The sequence below is a fragment of the Talpa europaea genome, assembly GCF_964194135.1.
Source record: "Talpa europaea genome assembly, chromosome: 1".
NCBI lineage: Eukaryota > Metazoa > Chordata > Mammalia > Eulipotyphla > Talpidae > Talpa > Talpa europaea.
In genome coordinates, this window is record NC_140073.1 from 39930772 (window position 1) to 39955441 (window position 24670).

General features: G+C 49.7%; 1 protein-coding gene across 1 annotated transcript in view; it reads right to left on the bottom strand.

The window, feature by feature from the left end:
- Positions 1 to 22086, bottom strand: part of USH1C (USH1 protein network component harmonin) — a gene marked incomplete at both ends in the record, with an annotated part of 41081 nt that extends 18995 nt beyond the window's left edge. The window contains 14 exons of the mRNA XM_084240188.1: positions 4214 to 4338; positions 4694 to 4759; positions 5936 to 6078; positions 6392 to 6448; positions 6602 to 6661; positions 7585 to 7669; positions 8983 to 9077; positions 9388 to 9445; positions 9641 to 9665; positions 9790 to 9898; positions 13787 to 13925; positions 14026 to 14169; positions 15512 to 15579; positions 22051 to 22086. Coding sequence (XP_084096314.1) covers positions 4214 to 4338; positions 4694 to 4759; positions 5936 to 6078; positions 6392 to 6448; positions 6602 to 6661; positions 7585 to 7669; positions 8983 to 9077; positions 9388 to 9445; positions 9641 to 9665; positions 9790 to 9898; positions 13787 to 13925; positions 14026 to 14169; positions 15512 to 15579; positions 22051 to 22086 — 1210 coding nt within the window. The remainder of the gene's footprint in view (positions 1 to 4213; positions 4339 to 4693; positions 4760 to 5935; positions 6079 to 6391; positions 6449 to 6601; positions 6662 to 7584; positions 7670 to 8982; positions 9078 to 9387; positions 9446 to 9640; positions 9666 to 9789; positions 9899 to 13786; positions 13926 to 14025; positions 14170 to 15511; positions 15580 to 22050) is intronic.
- Positions 22087 to 24670: the final 2584 nt, after the last annotated feature.

A 24670-nucleotide genomic window follows, 5' to 3' on the forward strand; every position in this document is an offset into this window, starting at 1 on the left:
GGGTGTAACGCATGCCCAAGACCACCCAGGAAAGGCCCCGATCCCAGGCCCTGGGCTCCTGTCAACTGCCTCCCCCAGGACACTAGTTTCAGAAGTCAGTGCCAAGAAACCAAAGAGAAAGCCCCTTGTGGAAGGAAGAGTTTTTCCAAATGGCAGCCATAATCTTCAAACACAAAGCCCCGTTGAAAGAGAGCAAGGCCTCTCCAGACTGAGGTCGGGTGCCTTCATCCAAGAAATGGCTGGAGACAATGAGGGCCTGGGCCTCTGCCTAGAACTGCTGCCAGACAGAACAAAACTGTCTTGTCCCACAATGCAGGCCACATCCTCAGCATCAAAAGAGAAGGTCATGGCTGGGGTCAGCTCTGGGAAAGACTGCTCAGACAGCAGCAGGCAGAAACTCTGCCCCCAGGAAAGAGTATCCCCAGCCAGGTCAGATAACCAGAGCATCAGGCCCAGCTGTACCCAGGCAACAGCACAACAGGGCAATACCTCAAACGTGAAGCTCACTGGGTCAGGCGCAACAGCTTAAAATAATTATCCAGGGCCCCCCTGGTGGCACAAGGAGTTAAGCAACGCACTGTGAAGCAATCTGCAGCCTCTGCAGCATGCGTTCGATCCCTGGCCATCCAGGGAGCTACCCACATGGCGCAGCAGATCTCTCTCACTCCCCCGCTGCTCCCCTCAGCAGTGTATAACAGTAGATCCGCCTGTTCTGCTCCCCACTCTGTCTCTGGTGAATCCTCTCACCCCTGCACCTCTGGCCTGTGCTCCAGCTCTTGTATGCATAAATAAATAAATCTTCAAAAAAAAAAAAAAATTATCCATCCTTGACCAGCTGGTGTTCTGGAATAGGATCTTAAAAGCGCCCCCTACTGGACCGAGCACAACCCACTTAGTTGCTAGATCTTGGGGTGCTGCAGGGAGTTCTCGAGGAGAGGCCAGAGCAGCAGAGGAAGGACTTGGGCTTGAGCAGGACTTAAGTATTTGAACCAGTTGTGCACCAGTTGACCTTTCTGCCTGGCCCCAAGTCCTGTTCCCACAGTTACAGGTGCAGTGCTTGGGCCAGGTTTGGAGGCGCATCACAGACTCTTGTGGTCCCCACTACATGTTGACCTCCTCTCAGCTGAGTGTCTTGGCTGGCAGGAGGAGAAAGGCAGAGCAAGTGAAGCAGCAAGGCCAGGGAGCAAAGCGGGGGACCGCAAACCTGCTTTCCCTGTTCCTTCGCGCCTCCTTTTGGGGTGTCCGCCAGCTCTTGCGCCACTCCCTCATTACCTACCCAGGGAAAGAAGAGGACGCTGATGAACCAAGACTTGGGTGACCAAGAGGCCCAAGGTGCTTCCTGGGGAGTCCTTCCCAGGAGCCTGGGGCCAGCTTCCCTCATGGGATCTGTGAGGTCAGGGGCAGGAACAAGGTGCAGGGCCGAGGGCAAAGGCTTCTTGCTCTGGGATGCTACATACTTTCAATCTTGGTCACTTTAGTTTCTCTTTCCATAAAATGGGCAAGTAACAGGGGCCTGTGATCTGACAGCAATGTGAGAACCATTTTGTAGGGTGCTCGGTTGAAACTTCGGTAGTGCAGTATGAGGGATGGGAATCTTGAGTATTAGGTACATTTGATGCCAAGGGCCTGCCAGGGCAATGTTGTCCTGGCTTCTTCTCATCACCCTTGGAATTCCAGCTCCCTGCTGTGGGGTAGGCAGCAGATGAAAGTGAGGGATTCTGAGGAGGTGAGGCGATCCCAAAGGCTAGAAGGGGCATATGTGGTTAGGAGGACATGAATTTTGACATAATGTGGAGAGAACAGCAAACTGTTCATTACAGTGGTTTGGTCCCCTGGGACCCTGGAAGGTAGTGCTTGAGGTGGTTGTGAGTTGTTAACTAATATTTCAAAATATTTATTACAAATGAACAATTAACCTATGGAAAGGCTGTAAATTAAACCCCCTCGCTTTTAGCTCATTTTATGTTTGTGTAACAGTGGGACACTGACGTTTTCTTGCTAACAAGGATAATATAACAAAACAATGGGGACATAAATGATTACTTAATAGTTTGATATGAAAAAAATCAACTTCCAAACCACCCCAGCCTACTGGGGGTAGGGGCTATCGGTGGGGTTCTTAATGGGGAGAGAAGAAGGGAAATCTCTTGTTCAAACCTCCTCATCTCCCAAGGATCTTTCTAGCTTTGCGATCCATAATAAAATTTCATTCCCCCCCTAGTCCCTGTTGTTTTAACTGAGGAAAACTCTTCTGGGGGCTTCTGTGATAGTATGTCCTGGCCTTGAGAGCTCAGTGTTATGTTGGGGTTCTGCGGGTCGACCATGGGTGGGTGGATGGTGGTGAGGGGACAGTGGATCCCACCCTCATTGTTACAAGGAGTGGCTCCATTTCCTAGATAAGAGATGCTCTATAACCTTTCTTTTCTGTTCAAAAATGAATGGTCCGCCCCTCACAGGCACAGACACCTGAGTCAGCTATAATCTGCCAGGTAACTGGGCCCCAAGGTTGGAGAGTGACCATGGAAAAGCTGACTCAGTCTGGTCCTGCTGGCCCAGAACATTCCAGCTTCCCAGAAACGGGAAGAGAGGCAGGAATTGAGCTGGCTTAGAGGCCTTACTGCATTTCCTGACTTATCTCCAAATTAGCATTAAATTGCTGGTGTATATGAAGATAGATGGAGGCAAACACAGCTGCCTCCGTTCAGGCCAGCAGACAACAGCCATCAATTTCATGCTTTCTGGCATCCCCTCAGAAAACATTTTTATCCTAAGCAAAGACAAAAGTTCTTGCTCCTTCTATTCAAAAATCCTGATTTGCCTTTTAAAAAGCACTAAATAAATAGCTAGGTAGACAAATGGTTTTTGTTTTCTATCACTCCCCAGCGAGTGTGTTTGCTCTGAAGACAAGAACCAATTTCTAGGAAGGTACTAAATTGACTAGGATTAGTTTCATGAGAGGAGAAGCAATTAAAATCGATTTCTCTCTTTCTGAAGCTCCTATTTCACTCATAAGAGCAAATTAGTTCTCTGTTATTATTACCAGGAATTTAGCTCTGGTCACATTCTCAACTAATACAGAATGTCATGGGGGAGGTTAATGAGAACATGCTTTGTCCTTCTGAGAGAACCCTCAGGTGACACTGTGGGCTAATACCAGGAAGGAATGTTCTGGGAGCTATTTACGCTGCACTGGGGAGGAGTAAAATGGAACCATCTAGATACCCTGCACCTCTCCCTTGACCCAACTGGATGTCCCTTTAGGACTTGGGTATCATCTGATGGGGCCAGAGCTGTCCAGACCCTATCACAGGATCCCACACAACAGAGGTGGGGAAACTTGGTTCTTGGGTGCAGGTTAACCCCATAACTGGAGGTTCCCAGGTCAGCTGAGCATAATCAGCTGGAGTAGAACCTGCTTCATGTCAAGTACAGATCAAACAATTGTAAAGTGGGAGTAAAGGCCCAACTAGGCATCCTGGTTGGTTTTTGCCAGGGCCCCCAAACTGCCTTGTTCCTGGTAGCCCACCACTAACCCACTGAAGAAGCACTGAGGTTAAGTCCCTCTGCCTTGCCCTTTGACAAGCCATCCTGGGAGTTGGAGTTGAGAGCCTGTGGACAAGGGAGCCATGGAGGTCTGGACTGACATGAGAAGTGAGAACACAGGACAGATGAGGAAAGGAGATGGGAAGAGCAGAGGGTGCTGAGGCTGCAGGATGATCAAGGTTTAGTGTCTGGGAGGGGGGTACAGGGGACCCCAGTCTTCTGCCAACTCGATCCTTGCAGAGATGTGACCTCATAGGATGCTGGTGGTGGGGGCACTAGGGAAGCTCTTCCCACGGTTGCCTGTCAGCCTTGGCCCACCAGGGTCCTCTTTAATGTGAGCCTCTTCCCCTCCTTCTAATGCCATTTCATGAGCCCCAGAAGCAGTTCATTTTTGCCATAGCTCTCCATTCCCTCTTCAGTACCCCCGAACACCAGGAGGGGTCCATCTCCCTGTCTATGTTGTAGGGGAGAGCCTGGCAGTAGGCCCCCGGGACAAGGCGGCCAGACAACCCCTGGAACATGGCTCTCTCTCCATGAAGAAATGCAGCCCAGAGAGCAGGGGCCACTCACCTGGGGAGGCGCTGGTGAGTGCAAGAAGACTCGTATCTCTGTCAAGAACCTCCAGATTCTAGAAGGAAATGTCATTCCTTTCCCAGAACATGATACATACACTTTGGCTTTCGAAGGGGCACTGGGTGCACCTCGGCAGTGATGGTTTTAGATGAGAGCAACTGTTCTTTTGGGTGCCAGTCTTCTTCCCACTGCTTCTTAAATTTCTCTTCCTCTTCCACGATCCTGAAATAAGATTCCCACACCTGTGAATGGAGCCCCCCTCTGCCTATCAGGGAGCCCCAACCAGCATGGGGAGAGGCCTCATGGTTCCAGCTGTGGTAAAGAAAACAAAGCCCCTGGTACTCGTATTCTAATAGAGTGTGCACACCCCCCTGGCAATTATATAAGTCTATGTTCTAGCTACCCTAATACAATGGGCTTTCCTGAGGTTATGGAGTGGCAATAAATAAAAAGGGTTTCCCCAGGGTACAAGAAGGCAGGGTGACTCGATATGGAAGGCCTCTGGCTCATCACTCTCCCAGAGCACACTCACACCCACACAGACACAAGCGTGCACACATGCAGTCCGGTCACTCACTGTTCAATCTCCTTCCGGTATCGCTCATTTTCCTCTGCTGCCTTCTGGGCAATTTCCTTTTTTCTCCTGAAACACAAATGCAGATTGGCAGGTTGGAATCTATGTAAGAAGCAATCCTTATGGCTAATTCCTTTTTTAAAAAATATTTTATTTTATATAATTCTTATATCATTTTTCATTTTTGCACAATGTATGCATTTTTATTTTGGTTATATTCCCCATACAATTCCCACCCACCCCCTTATTTTGACCCTAATCCTTCCTCCCTCCCTGCCCCCGCCCCTTAGGGCTAATTCTTGATTTGCAAAAGCTTTTAATATTTATTCCAGGTTCCCTTCCAAGGATGCCTGGGCCAGATCTGGATGCTGGGGAGGTGGATCCAGCAGTATCTGGGCCCTGTGCTCCTGTGTAGTTCTGTGTGACACTGCTGAGCAGAGCCCGCACTGTGGGAGCCGGGAGGCAAATCAGTGTGGGCTTCCTTGACTGCTAAACACTTAGAAAAAGTGACTGGTGATAGGTAAGGTCTGGCCTGAGTGAAGTCCTTCTGGAGGAGGGCCCCAGACTCCAGGTAGCTGGGGCTACCCACTGAGGCCAGAGCTATGTGCTGAGGGAATGCAGGGGATAGTTCTCCAGGCTAATTCTGTGATAGGGGAGATGGATAGATCCTCCCACCTTCCTTTCCCAAATTCTGCTCTTAGACTGGATCTGGACTTGGAGTTTTTTTGATTTACGAATTTCTCACCCTATTTATTCTGAGTCCATCTGGTTTGGGGTTGGGGAGGCAGTTATCACCATAGAAGGACAGTCAGACAGCCTGGATGTAAATCCCAGCTGGGCCATCTGTGACTTCATACACAAGTGGCTTAGCCTCTCTGAAGCTCAGTCTTCTCACCTCTAAAATGAGTTAATACCATTTATCTCTCAGATGGAAATTAAATTAAGTAATATACACAAGGCCCATGCCAGCCACGTGACCGGTACTCAACAAATGTTAGCCACTGCTAATAGGATCCTAATTTCCATATTCCTGGAAATCAGAGCTCTCCTCTCCTCAGGGACTCTCTCCCCAGGGGTCTGGAGGCAGGGAGTGGATATGCTATCACTGGACCTATCTGGCCTGAGGACAGGCCTCAGGGGCAGAGGATGAGGAGGATCCAGGGAGCAGTGGGCAGGAAACAAGTCAGGTGGGGCCGCAGGTGGTTTGGAAGGCCAGGGAAGGAGTGTCCTGGGTGTCACACTCACTGCTGCTCCATCTCCTGCTGCTCCTGGAGGATCTTGTTGGACTCCATTGCCAGCCGCTTCTGCATCAGAAGCTCCTGCCGCTGCAGTTCACGCTGCCGCACCTCCGCCAGCCGCTCCCGCTCGGTCATGAACAGTTCCCGGCCCTGGTGGGGAGAAAAGAGGCCCCATGCTCAGTCCCTTGGGGAATTAGGGTGTCCACTGCCCCAGTCTTGGGAGTCAAGGTGCAGGCTGTCTTCTTATTGCAATGCCCCTCAGTGTCAGGCACTGTGGTTCCTGCTGTCTCTGACCCAAACTTGTCCTGACTGGGTAGGGATCCTCTCCTTCAGCTGTGTCAGAGCTTCAGGGACAGAGGCCCCTTGGCCCTTTGCAGCAGTGTGTGATGCAGATCAGGAGTCTGAGTGACTGAGACTGGAGGTCAGGGGTCATGGAGCCCTCCCCAGTTCATTCTGCACTTACAGCTCCAGCTACGATGGAGATGGTCAGGCTGCGGCTACTCTTCAGCACGTTCACTGCCTGTGGGGACAAGTGGACAGTCCATGAGGCCTGGCAGATCAGAGCAATGGCGGCCTCTTGAGAGCACAGGAAGTGTAAGATGCTGTGGCAGGGGGCGGTGGGAGAAAGGGGAGGGCAGAGATGATCATGACCGGCAGGTAAAAACTATCTCACCTCTTTGTGGTCCAGGTTGGAGAAGTCTATGCCATTAACTTCAACAATTTGGTCTCCTGTCTGGTGGAGAAATGAAGAGGGATCAGAGAGTATGAATTATCTGTATACATGCTCCTCTACAGGAAGGGTCCCTCTTGGGGGCCAGAGTTTAGATGCTGGGTCTTCAAGTGGCTACACCTCAACTCCACCCAGTGAGCAGAAGAGTTGGAAAGCTCTGATTGGGTTCTGGGAGAACCTCAAGCCCACCTCTCCACCCTAGATCTCGTTTACTAGCTGATAATATTACACCATTAGAGGTTCATTTCTTTGGTTAAATTTATGATATTTGTTTTAAAAACAGAATGTACACACGGAAATCTGTGGGCTTTTCATATAGCAGAGGCTGTGCTGAGTCATAATAGATAATATTTATTGATCCCTTTACTATGTGTCAGGCACAGTCCTAAGTGTATGCTTAGGACTCATTAACTCATTTAATTCACACAATGACTCTAAAAGGATATTTATTACACCTGTTTTATGGGAGAGAAACTGAAACACAGAAACAGGAAGTAACTTGTCCAAGGCAGAGATTAAGAATTTCAATTCTGGCATCAGGTCACCTAGGTTTGAATCCCAGTCTTAACATACTAAGCACATGAGCTTGGAAAAAAATCACATGCTTTCCCTAGGTCTTGGCTTCCTCATTTATAAAATGAGGACAAAGATACTACCTAATTCTCAGAGTTCTTGTACATTTTAAAGGACTTAGAACTATGTCTAGCCATTAAACAATGATTATTATGATTATTATTATTACTACATTCTAAAACTTAGGACCAAAGACTCTCAAGCTGGTGTAGACTACAGAAAGGGTCAGTGAAGCCTTTGGGGTGAGGGGGAATGTGGGAATCATCAGCCAGTGACTTCTAAGAGAGGGCTGTGTGATCAGTCTGACCCCACACTTGACTGGGGCCCCAGTGGGACCAGTCCAGATCACTTACCTCCAAGCCCACTTCTGCAGACAGGGAGCCAGGCTTCACATGGCTGATGAAGATGCCAGGCTTCTGGATGGGACCACTGGAAATGCTGTGGAAGAGGTGGGAAATGAAAGAGCCTCTGTTTTGCTGCACTTGCTCATGTCCTAATATGCAGTGTGACAGCCCCTCTGAATTTAGATCAGCCACGAACTCAGTGCCCACGTCCCTCCACTTTCTCACTACGCAGACTCATTTCCCTGTGGCAATAGCCACAGACAACTACTTGTAATTCCTTCCTACCATCCCCTCACCCAATATATCGCAAATGATGTTTTTTCTCTCTTTCTAGTACCTTCCTATTTATTCCCTTAGACTTAAATGCTATCTTTACAGGTTTTCATCAAACTCCTTATTCTACCCCAAGACTAAGTGAGTTGCTCCCTTTCCAGTGCTCCTAGAGTAAGGAGCACTTGTACTGTAACTGTGCCCCCCCCACCACTACCTGTGGCAGACATTACTAATTGATCACAGCACTTCCCCACCAAGCCTGGACACAGTCTTAAGAGTTCTTATCAAAGCAGGACTTCAAGCAACCACTACTAACTGATTAGACACAGTACAGGATAGGAAACCTATTTGTCATCCCTGACTCCGAATGTACCTTCATTGGAGTCCTTGTCACTCTATGCTGTAGTTACTGGGTAGTTGGCTTCTATATCAGGTTGTAATCTCCTCAAAAGGAGGGGCTTTTATCACTTATACTTGGCAGAAAAATGGTGAAGAAATGTGAATGAATGGAAATAATAAGAATTTATATGATAATCGCTAATGTGTACCAAGTGCTTACTATCTGCCAGGCACTAAGCTTGGTACTTCTGTCATCTCACCCTCCCCACAAAAACCCACCTAAAAGGGTATTATTATCATTCTCAGTTTATAGTGGGAGATACTGGGGCTCAGAGTGCTAAAGTCCAAGGTTCTAGAGCTCATGGATGGCAGAGCAGGCGTTAGAAGCTTGATCTGTAACTATAGCACCTATGTGCTTAGCAAGAGTGCCCTCTGTGACCCAAAGTCTGTTTGTAATTCCTTGGTTGCCTCTTAAGGAAGTTCATAAGGTAATAAGTGACCAGGGAACTGTGACAGATGACCAAGTGGACAGTTTTCTTTTACAGTGACTCAAGGACTCACCAAAGGAACATGGCTCTGTTTTGGGACCTCAATTTCTTCTGTAAAATGGAAACTATTAGAGCTGTCCTGGCCCTACAGGGCTGTTGTGAAGCTCAAAAAGGAAACAAGGCACCAAGAAGTATCATCTACAGGGGATAAAAGTCTCCTCAGAAACAGCAGCGAGAAAGTGGAGAGGGTAGACACCCACTGGGCTTACTGGCCATGAGTGAGCTCTAGGGTGTGCCTGCCACCCACCTGCAGCCGAGGCCTCGGGAGCCCACCAGGCTGATGAAGACCTTCTTCTCCTTGTTTTCCCGACTCCCAGGGGAGCCCAGGCTGTTCCGCCCGCCCTGGAGGAGGGATAGGATAAGAGTTAGTGGGTGTCCATATGTGTACAAGTGGCCTCTTGGGCCCATAAGGTCTTCATGGTGGGCACTGCTGCTTCCACATGAGTCCGACTGCCTTTCTGTTACTGGGGAGGGTGTCTGCACCAGTTGGGCTGGCTGTATACCCACTGCCCATGGGGGCATTCTACATGCCCTCGGGGCCTGGGTGGAGTCCTTAAAGTCACATACCTAGCAAGACCTCCCTTTAGGACCAGCTGCCCTTTCTTGGAGACTATCCCATCTAGATCCCATCAGAGGTGGTGCTAGCCCTTACCCCAGATTCTGACACAAACTGATCCACATACTGCCATTTGAGGGGCTCATCCGGAGAGCTAAAGGGAAGAGAAAGTAAAAGTGGGGTTATTAGGGAGAAATGTTTGGAATAGTCCCTAAAGCCAGATCTACCCTTCCTGGAGTCTTCAGTCTCTCATGGTCTGCCATGGTCCAGAGGCAGTTCTGGTCAGACTCCAGGGCTGTTTACAGGATGCCCACAGGGAGGTCTGTCTACAGAGGAGGGTCCTGCTCACCTCTTCACAGGGATCAGGCCGATGTCTGCAAGAGAAAGGCATAGAGGTTAGTATAGTCCTCTGCTCTCTCTTCCTTCCCCAGGTGCTGGGTACCCCATCGCCTACCTCACCCCATCACCAGTGACACCCTGTCCTCTGGCCTCACTCACGTCTCACTTTGATGGACACAGTCTTCTTGGTGCGAATGAGGTTGATGACCTCCTCGTGGGTGCAGGAGGAGATGGAATATCCATTGATCCGAACAATCTCGTCCCCTACCTTGGCCATGGACAGAAGGAATGAACAGCAGGTTGAGGGAGCATCAGGCAGCTGGACAGACTCACTGCCAGAGGCTCCAGGCCTGTTTTCCAGCAAAGGAGATGATGGCCATATCTTCCTTCAGAAGAATATGTCCTCATAACCAACCCAACCTCCACCAGCCCGGGGCCTCCAAGGGCAAGTGGCACTTCCACGCAGTCGTTCTGTCCCATTTACAGGTAGGGAAATCGAGATGGGGGAAGGGGCACAGAGTGTAGGTAGCAGAGCTGGGACGACAACTCAGGACTCTGTACCCTTAATCCAGTCTGCCTAGCACCCTATTGGGGTACTGTCAGGTTTTGGAATCCATGGAAAGGGTGACCCTTCACCCTGATTCAAGCAGATTCTTCCTGACCTTTGTCCCACTCCGCCCCAGCAGGCAGGCCTCCCCCCCTCCCATCTCTGTTAATCACGGCAGCACCATAACTGAGTTGGGGTGGGGCACTTCCTTGATTCCTGACTTAAGCTTACATCACTCCTATCCCCTTACCCTCACCCCCAAATTCTCTTTTTTACAACTTAATGGAAATGTGATGTACATTTTCATTCTGCCACAGCCATGAGCTCTGAATGACTATTCTGAGAGTAAGCAAAACACAGCAAACACGCACATGGTGTAGTGAGCAGATGCCCTGGGTTCAAACCCCTGCTTTTATTCTTATTAGCTGCATGACATTAGGCAAGTCTATTGAGCTTGCTGAACCTCAGTTTTTGTGAAATGGGGAAAGACAGTGATTGCCCTGAGAATTAAGTGAGTGCATAAATATAAAGTTGGCCAGCACCTGGCTTGCAGTAATTAATCAATAAATGACTGCCATCACATTTGCGCCTGCACCCTAAATAATCTGGTCAGATTCCTCTTCTCAGGACTTGGGCCCACTAGATAGCTAGACTTGGGCCTAGGGAGAGTGCTGGAGGACCAGCTGGCAGGCCAGTCCTGGATAGAATGCAATGGTGAGATTGCCCCCTGCTGGACACTGCCATGGGCTCCTCCAAGCACCTGAAGCTCCTCACTGAATAACTGTAGGGCTGCAGAGACACCTGACAGTAATCGAAACAGAGGCACAGAGTGGTGATGTTCTGTCCAGGTCACACAAGTGTGAGCTGCAAAACAGGCACTGGTTCCTGGATGCCCCCTCCAGTCTGAGACCAGTGCAGGACAGTTGGGGGCTTAGCTCACACACACCACATGTGCTGACCTTTTGGTACATGTAGGGGATACACTTTGACTCTGTGGGATCTAGGTTGGAGCTCAGGGCACACAGCCTCTGAGGGATTCTCTAGGTTGACTCCAATCCTTTTTAACACTTCCCTGGAGTCCCTTCTTAGTATTGCCACCTGAATACCTCCCTTCTGCACTTGGATACAGACCATACTCTTTTCAGGGCCTGATGGAGTGTCGAGAGGCTCTAAAAGGTGCCATGGGGAGGGGTTTGCTAAAAGTTCTCTAGGTTTCTGGGGAGAACAGCTTAGACTAGCTGCTTTCACCCACTTCACAAAATCCTGCATCTCTGTTAATTAGATGAGGAGGCTGAAGTTCAGAGAGGTGAGGCAACTTGTTTGAGGTTACCCCACAATGTTGGGATTTGAAGTCAGGTCTTTCTAACAAACGAGTGTTGTCTGCTGGGTTTCTGGAAGCAGAAAAGGGCGCCTGACCAAGCTGGTTTCAGTTCCTTGCCCTGCTCCTTCTGGATCCTAGCCACCTGCTAGATTCCTCAAGTTCCCTCATGTTTCTCAGGCTCTCTAGGAAAGGCAGGGCTTATTTTGTCCATTTTACATCTGGGACCAGCCAAGGCTCAGATGCATTCTCTAGCCCTGTACTATACAGCAAGTTGGTAGCACAGGCTGCCTTGTGTAGGGCAGAGGATGCAGGTTCAGACTGGACACTTGAAAAAACTCTAAAATATCTCCAGCAGGGGCCATGAGCTGAAAGATGGGGTTCCAGAGCTAGGGCCTGGGTGGTGGGTGCAAGCCCCACAACTGGGACCCAGTCTCACAGGCAAAATCAGTAGGACCTTCAGTCCAATCAGGCTGTGTTTGAACATGCCCCTCCTCTGCCTGCTAGAATCTTCTCCCAGCTACTCTCAAGCATGAGATGTCCCCAGAAACCCAACCCCAGTGAGGTCAATGGATGCAGACATTTCCCCAGCCTCCTCTGAGAGAAGTTCCCTGTCTAGTTCCTAAAGGGAACACGCTGGGGCCTGCAGTCACAGTACTTCCCACGCAGTCCCTGGCTCGGGTTGCAGGATCAACTTTCCTTTCTCTCTGGCTCCTCCATGGAGCCCTGTAAAAGGTCCTTTATGCAAGGGCCACTGTGTAATGGTTATCTGAGGGTCAGAGGCACAAAGGAGAGATGAGCTCGTTGGGGCAAGAAAGGGTCAATAATTCATAACCCCAAGAAACAGGCAGAAAGGTAAAACTCTAAGTTGCATTAAAATGCCCTGGTGTTCCCCATCATTGAGGCATTGTTGAGAAATGCTTGTCGGAGGAGGCGAGCTCACCCTGGAAAAAAGGGCCTCAGTGACACCACAAGAGGAGCTCATTATGTTTTTCTCTGGCTGCATTTCTGGGCTGGAAAATGTGCCGCTAGGAGAGGAATAATGAAGGGGCTGAAATTTCAGATGCCACTAGTGAGCCGTGAGACAGGGATTTAGAACAAAGCCATGTCTGTCAGCTCCCGGTTTCCACCTCCCGGCCCGTGGTGTCTTGTACATTAGCTTTCATGCCCCCTGAAGATCCTGGCTTGGCAGCCTGGATCGGGATGTTGATAACAAATGTGCCGCAGGTGCTGGGAGGGGGGTGGGTTGGGTGGATTGGTAAGAAAGGCCTCTTTTATCTGGATATTAAAAACACAACTCTGGGCTCTAGCAGGAGTGAGACCTGTAGGTCTGCCCATCTCTGCTCAAACACTGAGGTGTGCGGACCCCAAGAGAGAAGCACCTGCGGTGCTGAAAGCTGCCTTGAGCTTGGCAGTCGGAGGACCTGAGTTCAAATCCTGGCTCTGTCATTTAGTGGCTGAGACTCTTAGTGAAGTCTCTGAGCTACTGTCATCTCTGTAAAATATTGCATTTGGGCACAAAAGGAAAACAACAATCCTGGTTGTGAACAGGTTACCTGGCACATTATAGGTATTTATTAGCTCTCCCTCTCTGTTTACTTAAACACAGACCACTAATGTGCCAGGCATTGTCACAAGTATTTTATATTATGAATTCATTTATTCCTCATAGCAACCTGATGAGTAGGCACTATTATCATCATACCCATTTTCCAGATGAGGAAACTGAGGCATGGGTCTAAGTAACTTCACCAAAGTCACACAGCTGTTGTATAGTAAAACTGGGACACATGGGCTCTGGAGTCTATGCCCTGAAGCAACACACTACAATGAGATTTATCTTTCCTCTTCCAGCAAAAGACTTCATGTCCAATGCTTCAGGTGCCAGGATATTACTATGCTGTCCCTATGATTAGTAGGGGATGTGGGGAGATGTGCAGTAACAGCAGCAGCTGGGAGTTCCTTCCCCATTTGGACCCAAGAAAACAGGCAATTTACAAATTTACAGCAGTCTGATCTCTGATTTCTACGGACCAAAGGAAAATCTGTCAGGATAAGTCAGTTTTTTCCTCTCCCAAAGGCTCAGAAGGGTGAGTGGACATGTTATACCACACAGCCTGCCAGCCCAAGAAAAGGGCAATAAATTTATAAACCTGAGAAACAGGGGGACGGTAAAACTCCCAGTGAGTAGAGGGTGGAGGCAGGAAGCCAGAGGCCCAGCTGACACCCCAGCCCTCAGCCCTTGCCCCCACCGCCATCCCTACCCAGGACTCCAGACTCTGCTTGCTCACCTGGAGCCCGACGTTGTCTGCCTGACCTCCCTTGATGAGGTGGGATATGAAGAGCCCACAGCCGAACTCGAGACCACCACGCACGCTGAGGCCCAGGCCTTCGGGGTGCAGACGATCTAAACGTACCTCCTTCAGCTTTCTGCCATGGTAGAAAAGGTAGGTGATGTTCCATCCACTAGTGAACAGCCCCGTCCTTCCCAAGCTGACCTCTCCCACCCGCCTCTAGCCTCCTTCTGCACCTGGAGCGCCGGGGGGTCAGTTGATCGTATTCCACCTGGTGCTTCAGCGGGATCAGGGGCCTGATAGCGTCAAAGAGGGGCAGGCGGTTGGGCTCATTGATAACCAGCTTCAAGTCTCCCACAAACACGGCCACGTCCATGGTCCTGCAGAGACGAGGGGCACCCATAACCATCACCCCTGTGACCTGAGGACTCCCAAAAGAAGTCCTGATCTGGGTCCCCACACACTGGACTGAGGCCTTGGAATTGAGGAGGACACACCTGAAAAGCCCGTAATCCAAAACTCTGGACCATGGACCTTGGAGGAGTTTTTTTTTCTTTCATATAAATATCGTAAGGAAAGCAGTGAGGTTGGGATTGTTAATAGGAGTGCTAATCCATTTTGCTAATAAAACCCAGCCAGGATACAAACTCGGCTCTCCTTAAGTCTGAAGCCCAAGATCTTTCCAGATGAGAAAACTGTGTGAGATGCTGTGACCCCTCTCACTCCCTTGCCTCCCACTTCTGACCTACAGCAAAGCTTTATAAATTCTGCCCTCACCATATCGTTCCCATGCCCCTCCTCACACTTCTCCAGCTGCCTGCCAACTTGCTCACTCTCACCTAATCTTTTCTAAACATAAGTCACCCATTTCTCAAAACCCTTCAAAGGCCTCCACTTCCCAGAGGACACAAGTCATTCTCCTGGGCAGACTCGGGGCCTCTATGACCGAACGGGTTCCATGGAACTGCTCCAGGCTGGTGGCTGCATATGGTCCCTGTATGCCCCACGCGCTGCTCTCCAAGAGCATGTGGCTCATGTCTCCACATCCTGACTGTATTGCTCCCTCATCCTCAAATGGCCTTCCCTGATATTTCCACCTGCCAAAATCCTTCTTACCCTTCAAAACCTAGCTCAGGCCTTCTTGGTTCTCCCTCTGCCATTAGAGTTGAAAACTTCTTTCTTTACATTCCTACTTTTTCATCTACTTATTTTGGAATAACTTGGAGTATTTTGAGTTTGTAGTGTCTGTCCATCTCTCATGATGAGGCCTTGAGTTAGTGGAGAAAAGAAAGTTGATCTTGTGCATTTTTAGATGCTGCCTGGTGCCAAGGAGAGGGACAGGGTTCATAAATAAGCACTGAGTGAGTCATAAGAAGGTGGGTGCTAAGAGACACCCGGCGCTGGAGCTGGGGCAGCTAGCATTCCCCGTCCTATCATAGTCATTGCATTCTCTTGAATCTCTCTAGCTACTTGAAACCTCCCCCAGAGGACTGTGAACAATGTGAGAGCAGCCACCAGCCTGTCATGCTCTCACATGTACCCCTGTCCCTAGCACAGAGTATGTGCATAAATATCTGCTGAGACAAGTTAATGGCATGTCCATTTGATTCCCAGAAGCCTGAGCACCCCTAATGGAAGGGGAGGTCCTCCTGTCTCAGAACAACCCACCCCAGGGCTCCCTGAAAACAGAGGGGTGATCAGAGCTGGACCCAGGACACTTACTGGTGGTACATGCGCAGCACATCATAGAAATAGTCCTTCTCGGCGTCATTTTCAATCAGAAAATCCACCTGGAAAGCCCAAGGACAGAATTACAGCTCCAGGCCAAGCATCCCATAGCAGGCCCCAGGGAGGGGGAGGCCCCTACGGAGACCTCCTCAGCATCTCCTCAGGTGCGGGGTGGTGAGGAGAGCAGGGAAGGCAGAGGCCAGGCTGGCCCTGTGGCTGCAGGAGTACCTCTGCACGTCCGGATGTGGCCAGGCTGACCCCGTCCCCAGGTGCTAATCACTGTGCACACAGGGATACACCTACACATGCATACACGTGAATCCCTACATGACAATGATGTGCCCCCATGACAGCTATGCTGCCGCTCACCCTGTGGCTCTGTCACCCTTGCCGGGGAAACAATGCCAGTGTCAGTTCAGTTCCCTGGTCTGGAAGAAACCCATCGTCTTACCTGGTGGTGGCTGTAGTGCTGGATAAATGATTTCAGAAAGGATTTGGGCCACTCACTCAAATAGCACATCCCACCTGCCGGAAGTACCCCACCACGGAGTTCTGTGTCACCAGTGCCAGGGGCAAGTACACCCTCCCTGTACTGGCCCAAGCTGGGTTGGCTCTGACTTCTGTCCACTAGTCAGCCTCCTGGCCACTCCTTCCCCTTCTGATGTCCCTACATCACCACCACCCCCCCACCACCACCCAGGGAGAGTCAGGTTACATCATTTCGACTTTACTGACGTCAATGGCTAGGACTTCAGGGTCAGGGTCAGGAACTGTTTTATTAGCACCTCAATCCCACCTGGAATTGGTGTGCCAGGAGCCCCGAATTTTACTCCCTGGGACAGCTAGGTGTGAATCTCCATGTATTATATACTGGCTCTCTTTAGAGAGAGACTTCCCCAAGACTGTAAGGGAGCAAGGTGGAGGTTAATGGCTCGGAGATGGGGCAGAGCTGAGACTCCACTTTTGCTTATTGGCTCCCAAACCCCTGCTTTGAATCAAAATGCCACATGGTTTCCACTTACCAGGTCTAGCTTTTTGTTTGCACTTGTCTAATACACGTGTATTGAATACCTACTGTGTGCAAGACAGTGTCATCTTTCTCCAACTAGATTTAGAAAGCGTCTCCTTTTCTTGGATCCCTCTTGATGAGGAGCACAGAAACTGATGTGGGTGGGCAGGGGTCTAGATGAGCTTGGTGCAGCTCATCAGAAAGCCAAAGGAGCCCACCATCTACAAAGAACTAATTGGTGGGGAGGGTCCTCTTTATCACATCAATTCCCCCCCAGCCCCATCCACCTTTATACCTGGGTCCTCTGTCCAGTATCTGCATTCCCTGGCTGATGTTCAACTAGCTCTGCACTGTAAGCCTGTATGGAAGAGGGGGGGCGGGAGGGGCTCCTCTAACCTCACAAGGTTCAGGTCCTCTGTCTGGGCATGGGAGGTAAATTCTGGGTTTGGTCTTTGGGACCCCTCCAGCCTTATATCCCTGCATCCCTCCATATGGACAGTCACACAGGGGAGGCACACACAACCTTTAACTCCTGCAAATCCAACTCCACGCATGCACCCGGGCAAAGAAGGAGAAGGAAAGCTAGAACATTAAAAAAATGCATGTTGTTCCCCTCGCTCATTTGCCCTCCCAGGTCTGTGGAGTCTGTGATGGGGATTAAATGAGTGAATATATGTAAAGAATTTAAAACAGTTGGGACCTCCCTGGTGGCGCAAGGGGTTGAGACTCAGCACTATGAAGCGATGAGCAACCACTGCAGCACGAGTTCGATCCCCAGCCAGGGAGCTGACCCACATGGCACACCAGACCTCTCCTGTCTCACCCGCTGCTCCCTTCGGCAGTGTATTTCAGTACATCTGCCTGTTCTGTTCCCCACTCTGTCTCTGGTGAATCATCTCACCCCCACATGCCTGGCCTGCACCCCAGCTCTTGTATGCATAAATAAATAAATCTTTAAAAAAAAAAAGTGCCCAGGGCTTCAAAATGTGAAGGGCCCTAAAATGTGGATCTTTTCCATTTGCCCCCAGACCCACTCTCCAGCCTTCTCCACCCTGCCCTGTGTCCCAGGAAGCCTTGCTGTGCTCCCTGTCCTCCGCTTCCAGTTGTGTTCAGTCAGTGGGAGGTGACAGCACTTGAGGACAAAGGGAATGGGGTGCTGATTCCTGGCCTCCTCCATGCTGGATTTGGGTTTTTCAGTAGTGCTTCCTGTTCTGGGACACATCACCCTCACCCCACATCCCTAAGGGTGCTGCTTCCTGCCTGCCCCTCCTGGGGCAATGTTACCACCCCTTGCAGTTCACCTATCCCTGCCCTCCCCAGTCAGGGGTTCCTTCAAAAAACTCGCTTCAGTTTCCCAGTTGGACAAGCCACCTGCTTGCTGTCTCGACCCTGGTTAGTGTGAAATGTTAGCTACTAATAGTACTTCCTCTCTGTGAGCACCAGCTGTAAGATTCTCCTCAAATGTCAGCTCTCCTTGGTCAAACCTATACTCAGGTTCCCTCACTAAGCCAGTCCTGTCATTTTCTGGGCAGAGGGTGGCACTTTGCTCCCCCCTCTGCATGGGACTCACCAAGCTGTATTGTGTTTTCTTTATCAGCCTGTGACTCCATCAGATGGGGAGAGCAGAGGGTAAGGTTAGCAAGCTCCTCCCTCATTTGGGTCTGTACCCCACTGTGCTACAGTCTCCTCTTCTATAAAATGGGGATAGAAAAATCTATTTCATAGGATTTCGATCTTCAATGAGAAGTTAATAATTTTTTAAACTTATTCATGGAGTTAATAATGATTAATTGTTTAGAACGGTGCCTAGCAAGTAGTACATTCTAAGTGTTTGTTAAATAAAACTAAGAATAATTGAATATAAATTCTGTCTTCAGCAGTTTGCAGAAAGTGGTCTCTCCATTAATATGAATGGATCCAGTCACACACTTCCCCAGGCCACTCCTCACCTAGTCAGCCCCTATCTGGGCTACGCAGGAGCATCCTAGTTGTGGTTCCCTTCTGCTCTTGTCCCTCTAGGTCAGAGCAACCCCTTTTATTTTTTAAATTTTTTTAAAGATTTATTTATTTATGCATACAGGAACTGGGGTACAGGCCAGAGGTGCGGGGGGTAAGAGGATTCACCAGAGACAGAATGGGGAGCAGAACAGGCAGATTGACTGAAGTACACAGCTGAGGGGAGCAGCGGGCGAGTCAGGAGAGGTCTGCTGCGCCATGTGGGCTGCTGCAGAGGCTGCAGCTAGCCCCACAGTGCTGTGCAGAGCAACCCCTTTTAAATGTAAATGAATCATGCTACTCAGCTGGTTTCTCATCACACTTAGAAATAAACCCAAAGTCTGGACCATGGCTACCAGTTCCCCTCTGACTGAGCTCCCACTACATTCCATTCCATAATTCCTCTCAGAACCACCATCTTATGTGCTATTTTTAAAGAAGGCGAGTATGTGCTTGCCTCAGGGCCTTTGCACTTGCTGTTCCCTCTTTTGGAATGTTCTTGCACATATATCCCTGTGCTTCCTTCCCTCACTTCTTCCAGACCTCTACTCAAAGAGCTCCTCAGAGAGACCTTCCTACCCTAAAGACTTGTTACCCTCTAAACCCCCAAGCCAGTTTATTTTTTATAGTGGTTATTACTACCTGGCATTACATGATACATCTATTGGCTTACTTGTTAACTGTCTGTCTTCCCTACTAGAATGTGCTCATTAAGAGGGCAGGGACTTTGTCTTCTCATTCAATGATTACAGGGCTGCTGGCATATATTAGGAGCTGTCAGTATTTATTGCATGAATGAATGAATGAATGAATGAATGACTAGCAAATCCCTAGAAGGCAAGGGTTATTTCTGATCTTATTTATTGTATTCCACCCAGATGTCTGGCTTTGGGCAGGGTACACTAGGATACCTATAAATGCAAGATTACTGAACAAGCAATAAATACTTTTTGAGCAAATGAGTAACCAAGTTTCTGCAACATGCAGGTATAGTAAGCAGAAGGGCAGGCTTCTTTCGAAAAGCTGGTTCTCTGGGGGAGAATCCTTGGTCTCTGATGTCCCCTTCCCACCCCTTGGTATCCTGCCCCAAGACTATGACCAGGAAGAGCAGGCAAATGCTCTGGTGGCCTTAGGTACCTGGACAAACCCAGAGGAATACACTCCAGATGGGAACAGTATCATATGACAGAGAATTCCTGTTTAATGCTAGCTTGTCCATAAGGAAAGCAACTACGGACCTCACCTAATAGCTGAGGAACCCAAAGCTCAGAGAGATTAAGTGGTTGTTCAAGGTCTCAGTGGCAGTGAGTGACAAGGTTGAGATTTGACCTGAGTTCTAGTTCACATACTAGGTAAATGTTACTGTATAACTTCAGATAATAGACAGTAGTAGATATCAACTGAGTACTCACTAAATGCCAGGACCTACTTAAGCTTCCTAAATATGTGTAGATCCCATCTAAGCATGTATAATATACATACTAGTTAAATAGTACTGTCATCTCATTTAACAAATTAGCCAAGGCACAGAGAGGCTAATAACTTATTCAAGGTCACACAGCACTTTTTATAAGAACAGACTACCTTTAGTGCCTCTTCCAACAACTCAAGATTTAGGTGCTAGACCTCTCCCAAGCAGTAAATTTATTTTGAAGCACTACAGAAGGAACTTCTAGAGAATAATCAACAGCAAGGTGTAAGTTTCACCCAGTGTACTAGTGTGCCCCCATCTCTAGTCTCTGCTGCTTCATCCTCTCTCACAGTTCCGGATGACCTCCAACCTGGGAAGAAAAGGCTGCTGGTGCCTTGGAAACAGCAGGGCACAAAGTCCAGCCCAGGCCTTGCCCAGCCCAGGCGCCTGCCCCACCTGCATGTACAGGGGCATTAATAGGTAATGACTCTTGAGATGAGGAAGAACAGGGCAGTGGAAACACAGAGGCCTGAGGTCCTGGGCTGTCTGTGGAGCCTGCGGAATGTTCAGGGGCCCATTTTGATACCAGGGGCCCCAGAAGTAATTCTCTTAAAAGAGGGAAAAGTAGTATCCCAGAGAGAGAAAAAAATAGGACCTCGCCTTACTTTCAGCTTAAGGGCAGGAAAATGTAATCCAAGCCAGAGTTCTGTGGTGGGGGCTGGGGTGCTGTGCTCCTTCAAAGTGAATTGTCTGAAATCTACACTCACCAAATGTCTTCAGAGGCTGAAATTTCTCCCCTCATGTTCCTTTGCAATAGGATGCGCTGGTGAACACTGTCTCATGAGCCCTTTGCTATTCACCAACCCCCAACTCCTGCTGTACTTCCAGCCACCTGTTACCTCTGGGACATCCAAGGCCCCATTTTGCAGGGATACCTTTGTTAGTACAGTTGCCTCCTTTGGGCTGCCACCAAACCTTTATCCTGACACTCAGCCCCCAGCTTGGTAATTATTAGTATTGGGATGGCCTCCCACAGAACTAGCAATGTGAGGGCACTGACTGGCATGGTGAGTATGCAAAACATGTTTATTATATGAATGACTGACTCTAGGCCTCTTGGCCTTTATCCTCTGTGACTTTCATACTGGCTGACTCCCCTGGCTTCCTTGGCCTCTGGGTGGGGAGTCTGAGCTCTGTCCTCTTAGGCACTGGAAGGGATTTCCTGTCTGTGGGAAGGCCACAGGGCACACAGCCACTCTGGCAGGGCCTGAGGGTAGCTTCAGGAGCCCCCACCCCACCCTGGGCTTCACCTTGGGTTGTGAGGCATGGGGAGGTCCACACCACATCCCCTTGAAAGGTCTTCTCTGTCTTAGGGCCTCAGTGGCACCTGCACAGCTCTGGAAACAATTCTGGAAATGTCCTGGGGTGAAATCCCCAGCTTTCAATGGTGGTTTCGGAGGATCAGGAACCACCAAGGAAGCCTCTCTCTGGGACACACCAGCAGAGATGTGTCTCTGCCTGAAGGATCTAGCTGCCTGCCCCTCCTCCCCTCTTCCCACTGCCCACTGGTTAAACAGTTGCTTCTCAGACCCTAATAAATACCTCAAGCAGGAAGGGAGCTCCCCAGAGCGTTTCTGACTTATGTTTGGAGGTCAAAGGACACACATACACACAGAAATCCAGTTCCCCTTCCTGCCAGTCCTCACCTCTGGATATTGCCCCTGCACCCTCACATGCTCCAGCACGCTGAGAAAGGAGGGGATGCTAAGTGGGGGGAGAAGGAGGACTCGCCACTATGGGGCATCTCAGAGAAAAGTTCCTGTCTTGGGCTGGACGGGATTCCAAGCCCAGAGAAGTCCCAGCCCCTGGAGGGCAGAAGGAGAAAGGACACTTTCAGGATCAGTTAGGTGGTCCCCACACCTGGACCAGTCCCAGCACCTCCTCCTCATTTTACTGGGGATCCCTGCTGGCTACCAAATGACCCCCAATCCTCCCAGTCCCAGCCCAGAGCTCTCAGATCAGCCGGAAAAGGGAGGGTGTCCCCAGGATTGTCTATACCCCATGCACTCCCGGGGATTCTGAGTTCCTGGGTGCTAAGGGGCCCTTAGCAGCTCTGACCTTGTGCCGGAATTCTCGGGCCACCTTCCGGTCCATGGCTGGGCCTGATGGAGCGCGCAACGCTGCACAACTTGCTGATTGGGGTGCCGGGCTACCCGGAGCCGGCCGCAGCCGCCACCTGAACCCGCCGGGGCGCGCTGGAGGCGGAGCCTGGCGCAGGCGGGGCGAGGCCTCGGGGAAGGAGGCCGACAACCCCACTTGGCGTTCCCGCCTCCCACTAACGCCCCGGGAGCCTCAAGACTGGAGTATGGTTACGACATGGTGGGGCTGAGGCTGGACTCGAGGCCGGCGCTCCTCTTGGCATGCCCGCCCCCCAAACACTGGCTGTTGAGGGAGTGGATCGCAGGAGCCTTGAGGAATTTGGAACTTTTTGTAGGACCTGGGATAGAGAGGTCCTGAGACTCTTTAGTGGAGTAATTTATTCACTTTCCTCTGGATACAAAAATAGAGGCCCCTTCACCCTCCTGAGGCTGTCTGTCACCCCTTGCCATGCATCTCACTTACAGTGCACATTCCATGATGTCCTCCCCATGGGCTTTTCCCACTCAGAAGAAATTTCTGATATGTGAATTCCTTGGCTGGGTCTTGTGTGGCTTATGGGCCTGAACCAGTGGGTGGATGTGCCCCCTCCCAATCGACTACCCCTCCTATCTCCCCAGTCCATTCTCCCAAACACACACACACACACACACACACACACACACTGACTTAAGCATGGAGCAATTGGCAAAATGACATCCTGATTTAAGACTGACCTTTACCCAGGAACCAGGGTCCTTATGTTTCATTGATTCAATTCAAGCTACGTTTGCTCAGCTCCTTAATCTAGTGTTGGGGTTCAAAGACAGTGAGGAACTTGGAACAGACTGAGCGGAAAGAGAGGGGCAGAAGTGAAATAGATGTTAATGGAGAGAGTGGGAATCATTAATTATGAAGCTTGTGCCAAGAAAGGGAGGCATCATGAGTCCAGAGTAATTCCCCCTCCCCAGAGGCAGCACCCCAGGGCAATGCAGAGGTGCAACCTGAGCCAGCCCAGGATCCCAGGTGAGTAGATGCTAGCTTGTGGCTGCCCCATTCACTGCTCCTGTATTGATTCCTGGTGTGAGTGACCCCAGGGGTTTACCACAGAGAAGACTGGGACCTGACCTGTATGCACCATGTCAGGGGACAGGGAGATCTAGAGCAGCCCAAATCAATGAAGCACCTACAATTGTAACGTCAGGGGTGCCTAAAGACCTCCCCTGAAGTTTTTCCAGTTTGAGATATAGTTCCCTGCTGAAGAACAACCTTGAAATAAATATTATGCTTGTTCTCATGTCAGCATAGTTGATTAGCCAGAGATAAAAGGTAGGCTTGTGTGATTTTTTTCAAAAGTCAAGGAAAGACACACAAAATATATTCCCCTGCAAATGACTTCCCTGATCATCTATTGGTACATATCTAGAATATGTCCTACAGTTGTTTGTTTATTCATATTTAGAATCCAGTCAGTATGACAAATATCCTTTTAGGGGGGAATGTGTTCCACGGGCATCCTAATCCTTCTTGCACATGAACCTGTGCCCCCACAGACTCCTGTGGGGAATCTTAAAATGCTTAAAATGGTTCCCTCCAGGTTTTGAGGACACCATCGAGTCCTGGTTCTCCTCTTCTTTGAATATTCCTTTTCAAACTTCCTGTGAGACAATACTGTCATCATCCACTTCTTAACTAGTATTTTAGGACTCCATCCTTGGCTCTTGCCTCCTTATCTTCTATGTATGCCCATGGCTTCACCCCGTGTGGGGTAACTATGTGTGCCTTACTTACAGGTATATCCTGAAACAACGTGTGGTGGAGAACAGGTACACAATAATTTTGTTGATGGATGAATGAATGAATGACCCCAATGTCCAAGGGTTTATTGGGGCCCACATCACCACCACCATTACCATCATCTGCAAGACCTGGCATCTAGCTGGTGTTGCAACACTTACTTGGTCAAGTGAATGAGGTTTCCAAAGCTCTCAGACCCACATTTCCACCATTACATTTTTTTTTCTGGACAGGGAGTGTACCATGTCCACAAAAGTATACTTCGTTGGGCCTCCCTCGTGGCGCAAGGGTTAAGCACAGCACTGTGAAGCTATCCCCAGCCTCTGCAGCACAAGTTCGATCCCCGGCCTGCCAGGGAGCAACCCACATGGCTCAGCAGACCTCTCCTGTCTCGCCTTCTGCTCCCCTCAGCAGTGCATTTCAGTACCTCTGCCTGTTCTGCTCCCCTCTTTGTCTCTGGTGAATCTTCTCACCCCCCACACCTCTGGCCTGCACCCCAGTTCTTGTATGCATAAATAAAGTATACTTCGTTCCTGTCAAAGCCCGACTTGATATGAGCAGTAATATGGCAATGTGAAATACGTCTCTCACTCAGTTAACATTTCCTGAGTTGGGGCCTGAGCCAGGTTGGACGTATAGAGGACTAAGGCATGATCCATTTCCTAGAGGTGCTCAAAACTGGGGAGGGTAGGGACTTGGGTCCCCAAGTGGAGGCTGTGGGGGGCAGTGGTGGGAGCACAAGCTAGGGCTCTGCAAGTCTGAGCCCGATTATTGATATCCGACCCCTGGCCTGTCCCAGGAACTG